Source organism: Pogoniulus pusillus, chromosome Z (assembly GCF_015220805.1).
Source record: "Pogoniulus pusillus isolate bPogPus1 chromosome Z, bPogPus1.pri, whole genome shotgun sequence".
In the NCBI taxonomy this organism is placed as follows: Eukaryota; Metazoa; Chordata; class Aves; order Piciformes; family Lybiidae; genus Pogoniulus; species Pogoniulus pusillus.
This window is the reverse complement of record NC_087309.1, coordinates 65036641-65059095: the sequence shown is the minus strand read 5'-3', so window position 1 is coordinate 65059095 and position 22455 is coordinate 65036641. Positions and strand designations below refer to the sequence as shown.

At 43.4% G+C, this 22455-nt stretch overlaps 1 protein-coding gene across 1 annotated transcript in view; it reads right to left on the bottom strand.

The window, feature by feature from the left end:
* Positions 1–22455, bottom strand: part of DENND4C (DENN domain containing 4C) — an 84787-nt gene that overhangs the window by 53999 nt on the left and 8333 nt on the right. The window contains exon 2 of the mRNA XM_064140703.1: positions 521–848. Within this exon, the coding sequence (XP_063996773.1) occupies positions 521–831 (311 nt within the window). The 5' untranslated portion in view covers positions 832–848. The remainder of the gene's footprint in view (positions 1–520; positions 849–22455) is intronic.

The following is a 22455-nucleotide window of genomic DNA, read 5'->3' as shown; positions in this document are numbered from 1 at the left end:
CAGCCAGTCAGGTCAGAATATGCAAGCAATCTCACAAATAAGAGTATGCTCTGACAGGCAGTCTTCAAGATTCTAGTTAGGTGGATAATTCTGAGATCTTTGTTTCACTGTCTTGCCATTTTTAAGTGGTATCTTTTACCTTAAGCATTAAAGTCACTACCACAAATCTGTAATTAATGTCTTTTGAAGTCAATACTTTCAAATTAAGCATAATTTTTGATTTGTACTACATAATTGCCATAAATTAATTTTGTACTATTCTCTCACCTTGTGTAAAACTGCAGTAGAGAACTTAATTTCCCATATTTGATCTGCTCCATCTCTCTCTTGTATCTAAAGCTAAAGTATTACCATTTCACTAAAGGCTGACACTTTTTTTTCAGCTTATTTCAGAAAGAAAGTACTACCCCATTAAGCAACATAGGTTTGAAGACAATGTTACTAAGTTCTCACCCTTGTCTATGAAGAATAAGATTTGATCACAATTGAAAAAGCAACTGCACTGTTAGAGAAATCTCACCCAATGTCAGTAAGAGGTGGTTTGTCCCGGCCTCTCTTGTAGCAAAGAAAAAGTTCAGGACTCTTTAGACTTCCATAGTTTAAGTTGGCTTGAAGGGCTGTAGGGGTGGCTTCAACACAGGTGTATCCCTCTGGGACAGTTTCACCAGCTGATTTAATTATCACAGCAATGTCAGTAATTGGAGCTTTTGGACCAGTTGACTTTGTTTCATGTCGGCTTATTTCTTGGTCCAGGAGGGTTGCAGTATCTGTGTCAGTGAGCCCTGCCACTACAAAATAGTCAGCCACTCGTGGACATTTGTCTTCTATCATGGTTATGTCAGTACTTCCTAGGAAAAATAAAGAGAGAAAAATCAAACACTCTGTTTTCAAGACAAAACCCTCCCCTCAAAAAGTATGAGAATTTAACAAATTCCACAAACACAATAAATCCTGTTTAAAGAGCTCATTGATATTCTAGGGGAATTCTAACACAAACTTTGGTTTCTGTCACTCAAAAAAGATAGTACTGTTGGTAACTGGATTTCAGTTTTAGCACTGTAACAGTCATATTGTAGCAAGAGAAAGTTTAAGTGAAATAAAGAAGAACTCAAGGCCATCAACACAGCAGTTATTACACAGAAAATTGTTTGGAATTCAAACTCTTCATAGGCTATAAATCATGCAGGTACTCCTAAATAAAAGCATCTACATTTTTTCTGTCATTGGACAGTAAGTAATTTGACTGCAGAATAAAGGGGTTTTTTTCCCTTCCTTTTTGAGGGAGAACAGTTCCAAGTATAGGCATGGTAGTTTATCATCTGCAAATTTAATTCATTTAGCTTCATAATCTAAGCTTTACAGCACAGACTAAGACATTTGGCTGGCAACTGTGACATCTGGAAGTCATTTACAAAAATCACGCATCCAAACCCACATTTCATCAGCTGATCAGGCAGGACATATCATTGCTCAGCTGCACATTCCAGATACACAAATCTGGAAAGAGCTGCTCTCCCAGCACCAGCGATGTTCACTAAGCTCTGATTTTGAAGCGGTGAAATGCAAGTGTCTATCAAAACCAGCTGACATGCTATGCTCAAATATCACAAGTAAGTGCAATTTCAAGTATGAGAGATCTGTATTTTTATAAATTGAATGAGAATTTTTTGAGATTAATTTTATATCCCCATGTTTCCATCCTGAGATTTCTGGGGATCCCATCCAGAAAGTTAACAAAGACTGGTAGTCTGGTTCCCATCTTCGAAAACAACACTGCCTCAGCTGCCAAGGTCCCACCTACCAAGGAGAGAACATCCTTAGGTATTTTCAGATAATAAGTGCACCAAAATTGAAAGTTTCTTGTATTCAAAATGTTCCAGACTGACAGATGCAGAAATGTCAGCCTCTGCTAACAGAAGGGTTGATGGAGACAGTGTAATCCTGTTCCTGTAACCTGGTTTCTCCTCAGATTCTTATCCTGCCATTTCTTACTGAAATTTTACTGAAAAGGTATCTTCAATCTTCACACTTCACAAGACTTAAAAAGCTTTTAACCAAAAATGTTCTGACTAATCAGATGAAGGAAAAATCAGTTACTCATCCTTCACACTTACAAAGAAATCTTAGCACGAGATTATGCAATTTAGATGCTAACCACTACACTGCAAAGTACTGTTGCATGATAAAACAGGGAGGGAAAACAAAATACCTACATGCAAATCCTTTTGATACTGAAAGAAGAGTACCAATATCCTTTTAAAAGACTCTACTCTGCAATTGTTTCTACAGTGCTTTTTGCAATTTCACTTCAGTGATACTTTGGCTAACAGTAGAGCAGTCCATAAACAGAGATCTTGGCAAAAGAGACAGACATATTTGGCTCCCCTGAAAAGGAGAATGCCATGGGACAGCTACTCACATGACTGAGTTTCATGCCTAAAACACAAGGATGTCATATTAACAGGAACAACAAAAGGCTTATTCAATGTGGCAGGTGTTTAATGCTTAGGTGTCCTGAAGAATAAGAAAGTTACACAAAGTTTGAGGCTTATGAGTAATTTTTACCTATGGAAACTGCAGCAGTTTACTTCTATTTTGCTGTCACAAACAACATGAAATTAACGATAAAGACTTTTACAGGTGAAATGCAAAAGTAATGACTTCACTTTGATCACCTATAAATTTCTGCTTGTTAATAGGTCCTCCTCATATTGCCACTGCCCAGTCCCACTTTCCATTTTGACCAGAACTACAGTTTGTGCACCCATGTGATGAACTGGAACAAGGAATTGCTCTGGCTGAATGCTAACCTAGCAGAAACTGCTTAGTGTTCAACCACAGCAGTTCTCCAACGATTCCCTGTGTCAGCAGAAATGTAGCAGCAATACATCCCCTTTAGCAGCACTGACTTGCACTGGATTATCTCAAGTCCAAACCTCTTAAATGCTCCTGGAATAGCACTAGTGTCATCCTTGAATGTTTTCATAGTGAAAATTTTAAGCACTTGAAAAATTAAATGCTAAGATTTGGAAAGGCAGAATGCTAATAAAGATAACCTGTTCTCCTGGGGACCTACAAAACTCTAGCAACTGGCTGTTACGGAACAGACACATCTGTTATTTTGTACTTTTCACTCTGCCTATGTTTCACTCCAAAGAAACCCTGATTAATATGTGGCAGACAAAAGACAAGAGTTGTCACACAATTCAGCTGAGAAACTCAGCACACAAGCCTCATATGTCAGCATAACATTTAGCAAGTTTTTCACAATGTTCTGAGTATTTCAAAACAGTTCCCTTCTTTTTCCACAGGGATAAGAGAAGGTTTCAAACACACACTAGATTTCACCTTTTCAAGAATTTATCCTCCAACCTCAGAAAGACCTAAAGCAATAAGAGCTCTCAAAAAAGATTTTTAAAGTAACAGCTGTTAAGACAGTTATCTTCTTTAATGCAATAGCTTTATAAACAAAAACAAGACACTAAACTATAAACTAGCAGATAGCCACTAAAACCAAACAGAAACAGAAGAATTAATTCTTTGCCTTCTGAACTGCAGGAAAAATGAAATGCATGATTTGTGGGGGAACAAGATTGATCTACTGCTGTTTTCCACTGATTTTGAGATACCTCACACACAAGGAAGTATGCACACTGCTGCTTTTAATAGACAGGAAAACTTAACATGTAGAAAATAATGAGATCTTTATTGTAACACTCCATTCCCTTGCAGAACAAACTACAAATTAATAAAAAAGAAAGCAAAATTCTATTGAAAAAGAAGCAACATGCAAGTCTCACAGAAGATTTTCTATTTTTTAAGCCAACGAAGATACTTCCATTTTGGTGAAGTAAATTGGAAACAACAATTGGGATTTATGTTTTAAGAACATCAGCAATACTGTTTTAAGAATTATAGGCTTTTTGTTGTTAAGAAAAGTTTGCTTAGAATTCTTTGTAACCTAAATACAGTGAGCTGTGCTTCATTTCTCAAGAGTGGAATTACAGGAAAGTGCTATCTGCTCATCTACAGCAAAGACACAGAAGCAGCAGAAAGGAATATCAATAAAATTAGCTTGCTAAAAACTTAATATTGTAGAAAAAAATTTCCTAATGCTATTAAATACTAGAGAGTTGCTGTGAGAAAATACGCACTTAATAAAATCTTTTCATAAAGTCAGAGAGTACATTTTCAGCTTTTCATTTCAGTGTTTTATTTGAAGACAGTATACACTAAAAGAAAAATCTGTTCCAAAATTAGTTAATTGAGATGCAAGATCTACTGACCCTCTCAAATGTTTAGGCCACCTCCTTCATCTTTGAAGAGTATTCTGGGAAATGATACTAGAAGGATGATCTGGCAGGTAGTGCATACATTCTTGAAAGCATTTAAAACACACTTGGGACATCAGCATAACTAATATGCCCAATAACGTCATGCAGAGTAGATACGGCACTAACTCAGAAACAAAAGCAACTGAGAAGTCTAAGCTGCTGCTCCAGCTACAGTCTGCTTTGAGGTCTATCAGCTCAGCCTGCGATGGGTGAGGCAGCAGCTTTCTCCCTTGCTGGACACAGGGAGCTGGGCATGTGAGGGAAGGGGCACAGACAGCTGGGAGTGCATGGCCATTGGTGCGGGCAGGTTTGTGGTTTCAGTTTCCCCTCCTTGGAAAACAGGAGTGGGCAAACAGGTAGAGATGGTATCCACTCGGGCAAAAGTGGTAACCTCTTCTAAAAAGGACACTGCAATCCAGACAATACAGCCACAGACGCATGCGGCTGTCCACGTGTCTGGCTACAGGGAATGCCACTGCCTATCTCTGATACTTGATGATAGCATTAACAACAGGTGTGCAAGGTGTGAACAAGCAGATGAACTGCTCTGCATGGTGGCTGAGCTGTAAGGTGATATTGAAAGGTTACAAAGTACCAGAGATTCTGAGGAGGGGACAGAGTCGGGTAGAGCTGTACTCTACTGTCCCTGAGGCAGGTACCTCAGCAGACACACGAAAAGAAAGAGTCCTCTGCCTTTCCACCGTTAGAATCATAGAATCAACCAGGTTGGAAGAGACCTCCAAGATCATCCAGTCAAACCTAGCACCCAGCCCTAGCCAGTCAACTAAACCATGGCACTAAGTGCCTCATCCAGGCTTTTCTTGAACACCTCCAGGCACGGTGCCTCCACCACCTCCCTGGGCAGCCCATTCCAATGCCAATCACTCTCTCTGGCAAGAACTTCCTCCTAACATCCAGCCTATACCTACCCTGGCACAACTTGAGACTGTGTCCCCTTGTTCTATTGCTGGTTGCCTGGGAGAAGAGACCAACCCCCACCTGGCTACAACCTCCCTTCAGGTAGTTGTAGACAGCAATGAGGTCACCCCTGAGCCTCCTCTTCTCCAGGCTAAACAACCCCAGCTCCCTCAACCTCTCCTCATAGGATTTGTGTTCCAGGCCTCTCACCAGCTTTGTTGCCCTTCTCTGGGCATGTTCTAGCACCTCAACATCTTTCTTGAATTGAGTGGCCCAGAACTGGACACAGTACTCAAGGTGTAGCCTGACCAGTGCTGAGTACAGTACTGGCCACACTGTTCCTGAGCCAGCCCAGGATGCCATTGGCTGTCTTGGCCACCTGGGCACACTGCTGGCTCATCTTCAGCCTTCTATCTATCAGTACCCCCAGGTCCCTTTCCTCCTGGCTGCTCTCCAGCCACATTAGGCTAGCAAAAACCAAAAACAAGATGAGAGAAGGTGGAAGCAGGTTCCTGCTCAGGGTTGCAGGCATCCTCCTTCCCACCCTATACTCACACCCCCACCCCTGGCCCCGAAATATTTACAGAATAGGCATGAGACTCTGGAGGCAGAGGTGAATGAGTCACCCCTACACCTTAGGACTTCTTCAACAAGGAAGAAAGGATGGTATTTGTAGAAGGTGACTCTCTTCCGAGGAGAAGAGAGAGGCCTGTTTATTGACCAGACCCAACCCACAGAGAGGTCTGATGCCTCCCTGGGGCTTGGGTTAGAGATATCGAAAGGAAGCTCTCTGCTCTTGTGCAGCCCTTTGATTATTACCTGTTGTTAGTTATCCAGGTCAGTACAGGTGAGGCTGTAGAGAGAAGCCCAAAGGCAATTAAGAAGGACTTCAAGCATTGGGGTGACTAGTTGAAGGCTTGGAAGCACAGGCAATATATTCACAAATCCCTCAAACAGTAAGGAAAAACACTGAAAGAGGGTGGAAAACACATCTGATCAACACGTGGCACATAGACTGGTGCCATCACTGAGATTTTAGGTTCCTTGATCGTGGGGACCTGGTCTGCTGGCAGCAGACAGAGTACAACTTTCTCAAAGCGGGAACAGGATCTTTGCACAAGAGTTAGTGGGGCTTGTTGAGAGAGCTTTAAACTAGGCTCAAAGGAGGAAGGGGACAAAACCAGCCTCATCAGAGAAGAGCTTAAGGACAGCCTTCAATCTGCCGTCCCACTCAGGGTGGATAATGGTGATTTATGCAACAATAAAAATACAGAGCTCACTAACAGGATAGCAACCACACCAGTGACTGTGAACAGTCAGATAGCAAGAGTGAAAACTAATGGCTTAGCTCCCTCTCTGGAATGCTTATATACAAATGCACAGAGTACAGGAAATGAGCAGGAGGAGTTAGAAATTATAGTACACCAGGGAAACCTCAATACAATTGCCATCACAGAAACACGCTGGGATGACTAACACAGTTGGAGTGCTGCAATGGATGGCTAGAGGCTCTTCAGAAGCAGTAGGTAAGGAAAGAGAGGTGAAGAGTTAGCATTCTATGTTGAGGAGTGCTTTGACTGCCTCAAATTCAAATGTTAGACACACCAACGTGGAATGTCTATGGATAAGGATAAAGGGCAAGGCCAACAAGGCTGGGCAGTGACTGGCTGGAGAGCAGCCCTGAGGAGAGGCACTTGTGGGTGCTAGTGGATGAAAGGCTCAACACGAGCCAGCAGTGCACACTTGCAGCCCGAAGGGCCAACCAGATCCTGGGCTGCTTGAGGAGAAGTGTGGCCAGCAGGTCGAGGTAGGTGATTCTTACCCTCTACTCCACTCTGCTGAGACCCCACCTGGAGTGCTGTGTCCAGTTCTGGAGCCCCCTTTACAAGAAGGATGTGGAGATGCTGGAGCATGTCCAGAGAAGGGACACTGGGATGATCAGAGGGCTGGAGCAGCTCTCCTATGAGGACAGATTCAAAGAATTCAGGCTGTTCAATCCAGAGAAGAGGATGCTCTGAGGTTACCTTATTGTGGCCTTCCAGTGTCTGAAGGGGGCCTACAAAAAACGCTGGAGAGGGACTTTTCAGGATACCAGGGAGTGACAGGACGAGGGGGAATGGAGCAAAGGTGGAGATGGGTAGGTTCAGGCTGGATGTAAGGAGGAAGTTCTTCACCATGAGACTGTTGAGAGCCTGGAATGGGTTGCCCAGGCAGGTGGCTGAGGCCAGGCTGGATGGGGCTCTGGCCAGCCTGATCTAGGGTAGGGTGTCTGTGCGCATGGCAGAGGGGTTAGAACTAGATGATGCTTGTGGTCCCTTCCAACCCTGACTGAGTCTATGATTCTATGATATCCTGACAGGAGCTTGCTAAAGACCACCTGACCAGGATAAAGACACTGATGAGACGTTCTTTCAACAACTTGGTGATGTCTTGCCTTCCTTAGACCTTGTTCTTGTGGGGGACTTGACTTTACCAGATGCCTGCTGGAAGTACATAACAGAAAGGGGGCCATCTAGGAGGTTTCTGGAATGTGTGGATGGCAACTTCCTGTTACAGCTGGTAAGCAAGACTACCAGGGGTAGCAAACCAGTAGACCTACTGTTTACAAACAGGGAAGGGCTGGTGGAAGATGTGGTGGCTGGAGATAGGCTGGGGCACAGCAAACAAGATATGGTAGAATTTTCAGTATGTTTTGAAGTTAGGAGCACCATCAGCAAAACCTCTGCCTTGGACTTCTGGAGAGCTGACCTTGGTCTATTCAGGATTCTGGTTTTGAAAGTCCCTTGGGAAGCAGCCCTCAAAACCAAAAGAGCCCAGGAAGGCTGGGGTTACTTTATGGGTGAAATTATGAAGGTGCAGGAGCTGACAAAAAAAAGCCTTTGGTTGGGCAGGAAGCTTTCCCAAGAACTCAAGGAAAAACAGAGTGTATCAACTTTGGAAAAAGGGGCAGGTGAATGAGGAAGCACTTAATGATACTATAAGGTCATTTAGTAAGAGAACTAGAGATGTGAAAGCTCGCTTAGAACTTAATCTAGCTAACTCTGTTAAGAATAACAAAAAAGTGTTTTAAAAGATATATTAACTACAAGAGGAGGGCCAGGGAAAATCTCCATTCCTTACTGGATGAAGGGAGGAACATTGCAATGGAAGACAAGGAAAAGGCTGAGGTATTAAACATCTTCTTTGCCCCAGTCTTTAACAAAAAGACTGGATATCCTCAAAGCAAGTGGGATCCCAAGTTGGTAGGCAGTGATGGAGAGCAGAATATCCCTCCTGTAGTCCAGGAGGAAGTAGTTAGTGACCTGCTGTGCCACTTGGATCCTACAAAGCCAATGGGTCCTATGGGATTCATCCTAGGGTACTTAGGGAGCTGGCATGAGAGCTGGCTAAGACACTTTCCATCATTTATCACCAGTCCTGGCTAACTGGAGAAGTCCCAGATGACTGGAGGGTGGTCATTGTGAAGCCCATCCACAACAAGGGCTGAAAAGAGGATATGGGGAGCTACAGGCCTGTTAGCCTGACCTCAGTACCTGGCAAGGTTATGGAGCAGGTCATCCTGAGTGTCAAGCTGCATGTACAGGACAACCAGGGAATAAGGTCTAGACAACATGGGTTTAGGAAAGGAAGGTCCTGTCTAATCAATCTGGTCTCATTCTATGACAGGGTGACTTGCTTAGTAGACAAGGGGAGGGCTGTGAATGTGGTCTACCTAGCAAAGCCTCTGACAGCATCCTCTTGGACAAGCTGGCAGCTCATGACTTGGAGAGTCATGACCAATGACCTCATAACCAACCCATTGTTGGGTTAAAAACTGGCTAGGTGACCAGGCATAGAAAGCGGTTGTGAATGGTGCTTAACCTAGCTGGTATCCCCCAGGGACCAGTACTGGGCTTAGTTCTATTTAATATCTTTACTGATTACTTGTACGCAGTGATTGAGTCTAGTGTTAGTAAATTCATGGATGGCACTAAGCTGAGAGGAATGTCAACCTTCTGGAGGGTAGCAAGACACTTCAGAGAGACCTGAACAGGCTGGGTTGATGGGCTGAGGCCAATGGGCTGAGGTTTAACAAGGCCAAGTGTAGGTTCCTACACTTTGGCCACAAGAACCCATGCAGAACTATAGACTGGGGGATGAGTGGCTAGAGAGCAGTTTGTCAGAGAGAGACCTGGGAGTGCTGGCTGACAACTGGCTGATCATGAGCCAACAGTGTGCCCAGGTGGCATGGAAGGCCAGTAGCATCTTGGCTTGTATCAGGAATACTGTGGCCATCAGGATTAGGGCTGTAATTCTGTCCCTGTGCTCAGCACTGGTAAGGCCTCACCTCAAGCACCATGCACAGTGCTGGGCCACTCACTTCAAGAAAGATACTGAGGTGCTGGAGTAGGTCCAGCAAATATGTGTATACATACTCACTCCAGACTAAGAATAACCACCCACAAAGTGGGCTCAGAGACAGATCCTTCTAAGACCTGTATGCAGGCTTGCAACTGCAAGTAATTGCTTGTTTCTTCCAACTTTTGTAAAGAAGTAGTACAAATGCAGGTATCTCACTGCACACAAATAATAAGTAATGATAAATAATATGCCAAGAGCACATGTGAATACTGAAGTTTTATTAACTGGGGTGCTGATCTCAATATCTTCTTAAATAAAATCAGCATAAAGTTTAGAAAGCTAAGTAGTTTGACTTTACCTAGAAAAATCAAGTTGGTTTTAAAAGCTTCTTCGATTGTCATTTCTGAGCACTCCACTACCTGCAAAGAAAATTCACTAGGTACTGTCCCTAAACTGAATGCAAAACTTTCTTCTCAAGTTTATTTTTTATACAGCAAGTCAATGAAATACAGTTGAACTTTGTTGCTAAAAAAAATCTCACTGGTTCTGAACTTCTGCTCTAAGCAAGTCTCCACTAATGAAAGCAGATCAGCAAAACCCTAAAATCAGAAACTTTTATAGACAAAACACAATCTTCACATAACTGAAAACACACTGCAGCAGGGAAGTAACCACATTATCTTATACAATGGTGCACTGAAAAATACGTTGGCTTCTTACTGATAGTTGGTAAGAAAAAACAACTCTCATGGTCAATGACCTCTTCCTTCACCAGCCACATGAAGACTTAGAGCTGAGACATTCTTCACCCTTAACTACAAATTGAAGGACACAGAGTGTTTTCAATATTTTTAATACAACCAACATTCAGAAATCTATTCTACTGAAAATGCCAGTGAACTGATGGTCAAAGAACTGAAATTATAGAGGTACTTTTGCAAGTGATTAGTGGCCAACACACAGCTTTGCAATTTTGAAAACTCACCTGCAAAGTATTCTTTGGCTATTGATAGTGCCCAATTTCCAACATACGGAAACTACTACTTAAAACTACTTGCTGTGTGGGAGCCTACAGCACACATACATAGATGACTGAAGAACTTAGACAAGATAGGATATTTCCTTCATAACCGAAACTATTTTTGTAACTAGACTGCTTAGGAAATAAGTTTTATTCCAAAATGAAGAATAGCTTCAGCACTTGCTGTGCACTGTGGCTGAAACACCTGTTTTGTAAACAGCCTGCACAGTATGATTTTTAAGCAGAGTTGATGTTAAATACAAATCAGGCCTTCTACATAAATGCTTGCTGTTGCAAGTGAATTATACTTGACTCCTGGCAGTAGAGAAGTTGAGGCTACAGCCTAAGAGAGAAGCATTACTGTATTTTTCAACAACTGCACTAGGCAGAATCTCATAGGAAAGAAAACAAGGACTACCACAGGTACATTGATCTCCAGTACAGAACTTAGCAGACTATGTGACCAAGTCTTTACACAGGCAACATCTCTATGATCTCCAGTGAACTAATCAGATGAGAGAAAACATAGGCAGTTTGCTAACCTTTTTGAAAATTCTGAAAGAAACTTTCCTTCCTGTGGCAGAGAAGGAAGAGATTTGATTCTTCATTCACAGAAACACTTTTTTAAACTTTGTGCTGAGAGTCAGTAATTCTACTAGTGGAGGCACTGGAAGAACAGTTTGTCTCAAAATTGTTCAATTTGTTACAAATTGCTAAACCTTACTTTTATTCCACAGCAACCACCATGGAATTTCTTTTGGTAGGGGCCTCTGAAAATGTCCCCAATTCATAATAAAAGCATTTTGTTACACATTCATATACATTGGAGAGTTACAGTAGTACCCAGCAAGACAGTATACTTCTTGAGATAAAGCACTATTAGCCACATTTATTAAAACTGGAAATGAAATTAAAATATTTGCAAACACATCTGAAGATCTGTTTGAAGAAGCAAATTATTTTCAAAGACAGCAAAGAGATACATCCAGGTTGTTTTAAGCCTTCAGCTTAACCTCCTTTCTGCACACAGTTCAAATACTACGATTATAGAAGAGTTTGTATGTGCTAGAACGTTTTGATGAGAAGAACTGAATTACAGGCTGTGAAAAGGAAACATTTGTGATGCCTACTTCACTCATAGGCTTGCTGTGATGTATAAGAACACAAACATAAAGATAGATAACAGTCACTCTCTGAGCTTTGTGGGCTGCACCTCTCTCTTTCTAACCTAACCTGCTGTCTGTGTGACTAATCTATCTGCTTCCTAACCCCCCTAGCCAACTCTCCAAGCTACCTTGAGCATAAGGCAAAGTCTTGGGTTAGGTAGAGGGTTGGGAGGAAGGTGGAAGGGTGATTGAGAGCCCCTCCTGGGACCTCTGGTTTCTGGGAGGGGTGCTGCATTTCTGTATTACTTTCTAACTTGTATATTCCTATATATAGCTGTACATATAGTAAATATCTGCTGGTATGCTGTGCTAAGCTGTAAATATAAAGCTTCATTCAATTTCTAGAGCCACTGAGTCTAGTCTGGGTGATTTTCCAAAGTGTGAGGGCATGGGTAACATCCAAACCATCACATTGTATTAAAGGATCGTTTACAGATTGTATACAGATCTTGAGCTCTGTGGTAAAGGGTTGGACTTGATGATCTGTGAGGTCTCTTCCAACCCTGATGATACTGTGATACTGTAATTGTGGTAAAGGGTTGGACTTGATGATCTATGAGGTCTCTTCCAACCTTGGTGATACTGTGATACTGCGTGATACTGTGATAACCATCTTGGTATATCATAAAATACCATCTTGGTGTATCTTTCTCTGAGGACCTGTTGCCAATATTTTCAGTATACTGCATTGATTTTTTATGAGGGCCACTAACAAACATATCATTCATGTAATGGGAGGCAAGTGCCTGTATTTTTCCAACATACATACCATTTTCAATTTCAAACTGCGGGCTTTGCACTAATGCAGTAGTGTACCTCATACGAAGAACAGAAGGTGAAGAAATAAACAAGCTTTTGCAAATCCAGTGTCGTCGTGATACTGAAATTTTGTAAGGAATATATATCTTGGCACTTAACAATTTTGTAACTGAGAAGTGTTACAGCTTTTCAGAACTGTTTTGAAAACAAATGCAGAATATTTTGAAGTAATTTTGCCTTTAAACAAAATGCTGTTTTCTATTATTCTGAACTTTATTTTTACTTCATACGTTTTTCTGTCCTGTATACAATTCCCAGTGACAGAACAAAAGGACACAGCCTCAGGCTGCATCAGGGTGGGTTTAGGCTGGACACTAGGAAGAAGTTCCTTAAGGAAAGAGTGATTGCCCATTGGAATGGGCTGCCCAGGGAGGTGGTGGAGTCACCATCCCTGGGGGTGTTTAAAAGGAGGCTGGATGACGCACTTGGTGCCACGGTTTAGTTAATTAGAAGGGTTAGGTGAAAGGTTGGATTCGATGATCCTAGAAGTCTTTTCTAATCTGGTTAATTCTGTGATTCTGTATTTCTTGGTTTTCTTGAGTAAAAAATATTAAAGGAGGAAACTATTTACAAATTTTCAGCTTTACATTTAATAAACTGGAAATATGCAGAAAAGACACAAACCCAAAGTACTAGCAATTCAAGATTCTGTCTTCAAAAACAAAACCCTGCTTTCAGTCCGTCAGATTTTTTTCTGATTGTCAGCAAAATCACTGCTGCAAAACAGTGAGGAAACAATTTTATGATATAATGCTTCTATCAAACACAACAAAGCTTTTGAAAGCAAAGTTCTGGAATTGCAATTTGAGCGGCAATTTGTGAGTTATAAATAACTGAAAATATCACAAGGCTAATGGACTCTGATCCACAATGACCACAAGCATGAAAATGCTCCTTACAAAAATCCTAAGAGGAGGAAAAAAAAAATAGAAAAAACCCACTCCAGACTACCTTTACTATATTCAGCAGCTCATGTTTTCCTATTGTATAGTCCTTTCTAATCACCCAATGCTATAAAAATCTGCAGCACTTACAGGTATGAGAGACTAATAAACAAATCCTGAAGTGACAAGCAGCTGGAATCAATGAAGCCAAGTTTGGTACCAGAAATTAAGCTCTATTGCTCAGGACAGAAAACGGAAATGGAAAACATGTGTTATAGGACGAGTGATAATCAGCAAGCACTCCATTTACACTCATTTAATAAGCCAGTTTAACCTTCTTTCATCAGTATTTTACCCAAACTGTTCTTTCACATAACAGAAGACAACAAGTACTTCAGAGGCTGAAAAGCAAACAGTCTGAGAGAAAATCAAGTGATAATAACTAGTAATAATTATTATTTCTCAGAGCAAGGAAGGTACTTCACAAAATGCATTTGCTGCTCCAGCTGCAAGCTTTAAAGGTTAGCTATGCTCAGTATTATGTAACAAGTGAAACATCTGCAGCCCTAAAAACATCCTTTGTTAGAGAACTCTATCTGTAACTGGAAACTCCACTGGAACAAGGCCAAATACAGTAGCCTGAAACAAAAATAAAACGGTGAAGAAAAAGCCAAAGACACACTAGACTAGTGCTCCAGGGCCTTCTGGGAGCCCAAATCTCCTAAATTACTTTTTGTAGGGTTATTTAGGGTTTGTTTGTTTGTTTGGGTTTTTTTGTGCTCTTTCTTTCCTGCTTGGATTTTGCTTTGATTTTGAGAGGTCAAAGGAGAGATTATGTTCTGTTTCAAATCCACTGGAGAGGTTCTTAGAAGAAGTTGTAGGAATTTGAGATTATTTTTTCCTCATTGCAATATTTAGCAATGAAATAGTTAAGTATTAGGGATTGTTTTGCCAGAATCTCCAGTGACAGAAATTTCCTAGATCACAGAATCATGCTCCTGTTTTTGTCAGCTGCCTAAAATACAATCAGCCACATGCCTCTTGAAATAATTTCCTAAGGGCTTCACAAATCCAGAGTGGTAAACCCATTCACTGCTTTTGACAAAAAATATTTTCCTCACTTTTATCTTTTGAGAACAAAGCAACACAAAACAAAACAACAGAACAAAACAAAACCACAAACAAACAAGCTCCCCCCCCCCCAACAAACAAATCCCCACCCAAAACCAACCCACCACTCTGCAGGGAGAAGGCATTCTTCTTTCTAGGTCTCTCCACTGACAGCCTTAACACATAAAACACAGGCTGTTTCATCAAAACATTCAGAGCATCACAGTCTACCCCCACTCCAATGAAGACCTTTCCTGGCTGTCAAGAGGATGGCTCCCATTTCTGGTTGGCCTATAACATCAGTCTCAAGTGACTCGCTCTCATGTCAGCATTTTTGTTCTTTCTTGGCTGTATTTCAAGCTTGGGTGGAGTTTATTAACACTTCAGAAGTCTTTCTTTTAATCCTCTTGCCAACTCCTCACTAAGAAACTCTGTTCTGCCAAGACAGCTTTAAAAATTCCAAACCATGCTCCTGACAGAATTTAGAATATTCATGCTTTTGGTCCTACATTGCACTAGTGATAATCTTACAGAAGAAACTTTTTGATCTTTATGCTGTACCAAGCACACCATGATCTTGATTTGCAGCACAGTTCTGCTATGAAGTTTGTATCAGCACATCTGCAGCAAATGCAAAAAAAGAAAAAAAGTGTAGACTAGGCCTTCAAGCAACTCCTCTACATCACTCATTGCAAGCCACCTCACAGTAGTGCTATGACAAACAAATCACATATAAAAAGTTTATGCAGGAATATAGTTCCTCAAAACTTTGGCCCTTAACTTTCTTGTTTTATATACTGTCAAATATTTTAGCAGAAGTTTCTAAAGGAAAGCTCTCTGCTTAGTATCCAAGCCACTCTTTCTATTCGTAGGTAAAGGCTCTGTTAAGAGAAATGGATCACGGCCATCAAAGAAAGCACAGTAACTGTCAATGAATGCTTCCCATGTCTCTTCTAAAGAACAATCAATGGTGCTAAGTCTAGTTGGAGACTAGTGGGGGGACTAGTAGAGTCTCCCAGGGATCAGTGCTGGGTCCAGCCCTGTTCGACATCTTCATCAAGGACACTGATGAGCGGAAGAGTTTACTCAGCAAGTTTGCTGAAGATACCAACTTTGAGGCTTGGTGGTGCAGCCATTCAGTGAGATAGACAGGAGAGCTGGGCTCAGAGGAACCTAATGAGGTTCAACAAAGATAAGTGCAGACTCCTGCATCTGTGAAGGAATAATAAACTGCACCAGTACAGGTTATGAGGTGATCTGCTAGAGAGCAGCACCGTGGAGAAGGACCTGAGAGCCCTTGTGCACAACAAGTTCTCTGCCGGACAGTAATGTGCCCTTGTGGCCTGTGGGAAGCTTTCTCCTGCAACGAGGTATGGAATGTAAACATGAGGGCCTGTGAGGGGAAGGGTCCTTGGAGCCTCACAGGGCCTGATGTTTACATTCCATACCTCGTTGCAGGAGAAAGCTTCCCACAGTGGCCAAGGCCAATGGTATCGTGGGGCGCATTAAGAGTGTGTCCAGCAGATCAAGGGAGGTTCTCCTTCCCCTCTACTCAGCCCTAGGGAGGCCTCACATGGAATACTGCATCCAGTTCTGGGCTCCCCAGTTTAAGATGGACAGGAATCTACTTGAAAAATTTCAAGGAGGGGCTAGAAGGATAACTAAGGGACTGGAGCACTGCCTTATGAGCAAAGGCTGAGAGACCTGGGGCTTTTTAATCTGAAGAGGAGGACAGAATCATAGAATCATAGAATCATAGAATCAACCAGGTTGGAAGAGACCTCCAAGATCATCCAGTCAAACCTAGCACGCAGCCCTATCCAGTCAACTAGACCATGGCACTAAGTGCCTCATCCAGTCTTTTCTTGAACACCTCCAGGCACGGTGCCTCCACCACCTCCCTGGGCAACCCATTCCAATGGGAAATCACTTCCTCTGTCAAGAACTTCCTCCTAACATCCAGCCTATACTTTCCCCAGCACAATTTGAGACTGTGTCCCCTTGTTCTATTGCTGGTTGCCTAGGAGAAGAGGCCACCCCCCACCTGGCTACAATGCCCCTTCAGGTAGTTGTAGACAGCAATGAGATTAGTCCTGAGCCTCCTCTTCTCCAGGCTAAACAACCCCAGCTCCCTCAGCTGCTCCTATTTGGGGACTGGGGGATCAACCTATTTCAGAAGTGCTCATATTCTTGAAGATGCAAATTGCAGATAAAGTATGGAGAATGTATACGGTCATGATTGCACAAACCCATGAGTATATTTTAGGGATTCACATTCCCCAGTGACTGGAGTTAGAACTAAATGAGCAACAATGGGCCTCCAATAGCACTTGCTGGGCCTGTAGAGTCATACAAGTGGGAGAAATAGCAGAAGCACCACCAATCCCCCACTGTATCAAAGTAGTGTACTTGAAGCAGTACAAAATACATGAGAGGAAGGGAGAAATTCATTCCACCACTCCAGATCTGCTGCAAGCAGGAGTCATAACATACTCCCACTCACCTTACAATTCCCCTATTTGGCCAGTCAGAGAATCAGATGGCACTTGGCAACTGTTTGTTGACTACAGGGGAGTAAATCAAGTCACTCCCGGGATTACTGCTGCCATTCCAGCAGCAGTAGATCTTATCCATCAAATTCAAACATGTCCTGGCCCATGGTACACAGTCATCGACATTGCCAATGCCTTCTTCCCTATTCCCATTCCTGAAGATAGGCAGGATCAGTTTGCTTTTTTGTGGAATGGAATTCAGTTCACTTTCATACGTTTACCCCAGGGGCACAGAGCCCTACTTACTGCCAGCAGGCAAAATTACAGATAAGCAAGCAATGGCTGGCAGCTGCACAGAACTCTTCCTCTCCCCCATTTCTGTCGTACTTGTCTCAAGGAGCACCAGCCTGGTTTTCCCTAACTCTTCCCCTGCTTTCTCATCTTTCCCTCTTGCTCACAGTTTTCACAGTGTGCAGGAGCTGTATGGAGTTTTACAGCTTTGTTTCCTAATTACAAAAAAAGGAAAAAAGAAGTCACGATGATAAAATATTGTAAGTAAGAAACAACTGCAATAATTGATGATGAGTAATAGTGGATAAGTAATAGAATAGTATAGAACAATGTGCTTGTGACTAATATGAATAGACAATCCCAACAATAATACGAATGATGGTTGCAGATGACACCAAGCTGGGGGCAGATGTGACTGAGTTGGAAGGCAGAAGGGCTCTGCAGCGGGACCTTGACCACCTGGACAGATGGGCAGAGTCCAATGGGATAGGGTTCAATAGCTCCAAGTGCAGGGTGCTGCACTTTGGCTACAACAACCCCATGCAGAGATACAGGCTAGGGTCGGAGTGGCTGGAGAGCAGCCAGACAGAGAGGGATCTGGGGGTGCTGATTGATACCTGTCTGAACATGAGCCAGCAGTGTGCCCAGGTGGCCAAGGGAGCCAGTGGCATCCTGGCCTGCATCAGGAATGGTGTGGTCAGCAGGAGCAGGGAGGTCATTCTGCCCCTGTACTCTGCACTGGTTAGACCACACCTTGAGTCCTGTGTTCAGTTCTGGGCCCCCCAGTTTAGGAGGGACATTGAGGTGCTTGAGCGTGTCCAGAGAAGGGCAATGAGGCTGGTGAGAGGCCTCGAGCACAGCCCTATGAGGAGAGGCTGAGGGAGCTGGGATTGTTTAGCCTGGAGAAGAGGAGGCTCAGGGGTGACCTTATTGCTGTCTACAACTACCTGAGGGGAGGTTGTGGCCAGGAGGAGGTTGCTCTCTTCTCTCAGGTGGCCAGCACCAGAATGAGAGGACACAGCCTCAAGCTGCACCAGGGGAAATTTAGGCTTGAGGTGAGGAGAAAGTTCTTCACTGAGAGAGTCATTGGACACTGGAATGGGCTGCCTGGGGAGGTGATGGAGTCGCTGTCCCTGGGGCAGTTCAAGGCAGGATAGGACGTGGCACTTGGTGCCATGGTCTAGCCTTGAGCTCTGTGGTAAAGGGTTGGACTTGATGATCTGTGAGGTCTCTTCCAACCCTGATGATACTATGATATTATGAAATATTGTAGCTGAAATAAGTTTGGATAGCTTTTACTTTGATTAAGTTGTTTGTGACCTCATAGGTTACTTGTTCTTTTTGCTGTATACTGTGGTATTTCATCTTGTTTTTTTCCCCAGAAATTACAATCAGACTATTGGCTCTTGGACTGTGTGGTGGTATCAGAATACTAATCCCGTTAAATCTTATCCAAGCCAGCCAACTGCCAACAGTATGTGGATGGCACTGAACACCTAATTATTCTTAGCCCAAATCCTTTGTTGGAACTAGTATATGTTGCCTATATGCCACCACAGCAGAATCACAATGGTGAGGCAACTGGAAGTTGTGTACAGGACACTGCCCCAAGGCAGCCCCTTGTGAAGGCTGAAGCCATAGGCCAAAATGATTCCCATGCAGTTATCATCACTATTTCAGGAGATCTACAATGGCATTTAGTGCCTTGAAAAAACTAAGGCACAGAGCAGGAATTACGAGACAAGAGGGGATTCTCTGGATACATTGTGCAGGGAGATCCAGCCTGGAAAGGACCCAGATTTGTTAGCGTAGGAAGGGCTGTGCTTGTGTTCTGCCATCTACAGGTCTTCAGAGGGTACCAGCCAGGAAAGACAAGCCGTATCCTGGAAACACTAATTCCTCGACCTGGTACCACAAACATCTCTGCTGACAATGTAGCAATTTGCATGGGCAAAGCACCTCATGGAACCCTGCAGCCACTGGTACCTTTGGGAACAGACTGACACACCCTATTGTGGTTATTCTGCCCACACAGATCTGCTTCTGCCTTGCCATGATGACCATTTGTCACCTGATCAGGCAGATGAGGCTCTGCATGGACACCAGGTGAAAGGACTTGGGCTGACGGAGTACCTCCCACCATTATCAAGGGCAAGACTGGATTGGCCGCTGTGCCTGCCACCCAGAAGACCTTCTAGCTCCACTGCTGGCTGCAACCCAACAGGCGCTGAGTGGTGGAGGCATATGCCGTAACGGACCTTGACATGAGGGATGGATTTCTCTGTTATGCAGAAAGCCAAACAGCGGGGTGAACAGGCTAAGCAGCCTGTGGTTGGCAGAAGTCCCACGCACCTTAAGTCCCCTGCCTTCACTGAGGATGGCCAAATGAAGGCTAACTGCAGGGACAGCTGTGCCTACAAGCTGGAAGTCAATTAATGTACAGCTGATCACATGCTATGATTGCTCTGAGACTGACTGCATGTATATGCAACCAGAAGACATCTAAATTGGGACTGCATGTCGTGATTGCCATGGACTTGGGAAAAAAAAAAAAGGAGGGGGGGAGGGGCTGACAACTCTGTCCTTCTCCAATTTTTTCTCCACAGATGCAGTGTTTCTTGGCTTTGGCAAGTAGCACCAAAACAGACTGTGTGGCTGGCACAAGCCAATGCAACTGATTATTCTCACCTCTGCTTGGGCCTTGATTCAGCAGCTAACCCTTTCTCGGCATGCCTGACTGGACTGCCGCTGAGCAGGACGAAATTACAGCAGTAGGGAAGGGGAATGGGACTTATTTGTATATGTTTTATTTGTATTCTGCTATGTATTTTAGCTAGCATGCAAAATACCACTGACCAAACAATTCAAGCATTTAGTGTTAAGGTTATGCCTTATCAGCCGTCGTCTACGTCTGATAACAGGGTGGAATGTAAGAGGGAAGAGTTACCTTGTGTGTGTGACCAGAAGTTACAACAAGCCGATAATCACTAGGTTACTACAGATAAGATCTGGGGGAAGCAGGGCTTGCAGGTATGCACATAAGCAGTAGGGAAAGATGGTATCCCAAAATAAAGTAGGAGTTTGGCTCTCCTTGGTTCGGAATTCTGGGACACACTGGACATACATCACAGAATTCTGAGCAGATATAAACTGAGAGCGTGGGTAGGGGAGTTGGAGCGGCACCAAGCTTACCACCATGATGGTGTGGTTCCCGGTGGGGACGCCTACCTTCTGAGACAGCAGCCGACCAGCACTGCTATCTACACATCTTGGGAGCTCTGCTGGCCTGGGAGATAGGATGAGTATAGCCTGCCCACAGATCAATACAGTTATTTGGGATTGTTTGTCATGTCATTGTATTCAGCACTGTAGTTTCTCCCCATGGCTGTAGCAGGTGATCCATAGGCATTGTGTCTATACCTTTCTTGTGATGGTTTTAGTGCTTAAGCTATAATGAAAGTATTGAAACTGTACCCAGAGGGGGGTACTCATGTGTGAGAGCATTCCCTAGTCCCAGAGAACTCACTGGAACAAGGGGACCTACAGGAAGGCTGGGGAAGAGACAATTTACAAGGTCTTGTAATGACAGAATGAGGGGTAATGGGTTTAAACTCGAAGAGAGGAGATTTAAAATAGATGTTAGGAAGAAGTTATTTACAGTGATGGTGGTGAAACACTGGAACAGGCTGCCCAGGGAGGTTGTGGATGCTCCATCCCTGGAGGTGTTCAAGGCCAGCTTGGACGAGGCCTTCAGCAACCTGTTCTAGTGGGAGGTGTCCCTGCCTATGGCAAGGGGTTGGAACTGGATGATCCTTGAGGTCCCTTCCAACCTAAACCATTCTATGATTATAAATATATATATGTGTGTATATAATGTATGTTCACAATTGAGCATCTGAATTCACCAAAGCTCATATCTTAATTTTCTCAATGTATGTCATATATCATTTGAATATTAAAAGTATGTTGCATTTTATATGAACTTGTAAAGCAAATAATGATAATCATCAACATAATCATACTTACAAAGACACGTGTCAATACTTTCCTCAAACATTAAAAGCTGTCAAAAGATAGTGAGCCTGAAATTATCTGTCAGGAGGCTTTATGACTCAGAAGATGGTAAGTACATGTGAAGTTTAACATGACACATCTTTTAATGCTTTGTGATGGCACTCGAAATGACCTTTTCCATGACCTTGCCTGGCAGTGAGGTCAGGTTGACAGGTCTGTAATTTCCCAGTTCCTCTTTCCAGCCCTTCTTGTGGATGGGCATCACATTGGCCAGCTCCCAGTCATCAGGGACTGTTGCTAAATGACAGAGAGCAGCTTGGCCGGCTCATCTGCCAGCTCTTTCAGCACCCTTGGATGGATCCCATCTGGTTCCACAGACTTGTGGGGATTCAAGTGGCTCAGCAGGTCCTTTACTGATTCCTTCTGGATTACAGGAGGACAATACTGGCCCCTGGCTCCATCACAGTATCACAGTATCACCAAGGTTGGAAGAGACCTCACAGATCATCAAGTCCAACCCTTTACCACAGAGCTCAAGGCTAGACCATGGCACCAAGTGCCACGTCCAATCCTGCCTTGAACAGCTCCAGGGACGGCGACTCCACCACCTCCCCGGGCAGCCCATTCCAGTAGTAAATGACTCTCTCAGGGAAGAACTTTCTCCTCACCTCAAGCCTAAATTTCCCTCAGTGTAGCTTGAGGCTGTGTTCTCTTGTTCTGGCGCTGGCCACCTGAGAGAAGAGAGCAACCTCCTCCTGGCCACAACCACCCTTGAGGTAGTTGTAGACAGCAATAAGGTCACCCCTGAGCCTCCTCTTCTCCAGGCTAAACAATCCATCTGCCAGTTCAGGAGGCCAGCTGTCCTGAAGACCACCTGTCCCATTATTGAAGATTGAGGCACAGAAGGTGTTAAGTACTTTTGTCTTTTCCTCATATTTTGTGACTGTATTCCCCTCCTTATCCAAAAAAGAGTGGAGGTTGTCCTTGCCCCCTCTTTTGCCACTGATATATTTGCAGAAACACTTTTTATTCTCCTTAACAGCAGTGGTCAGCCCATGTCCTAAA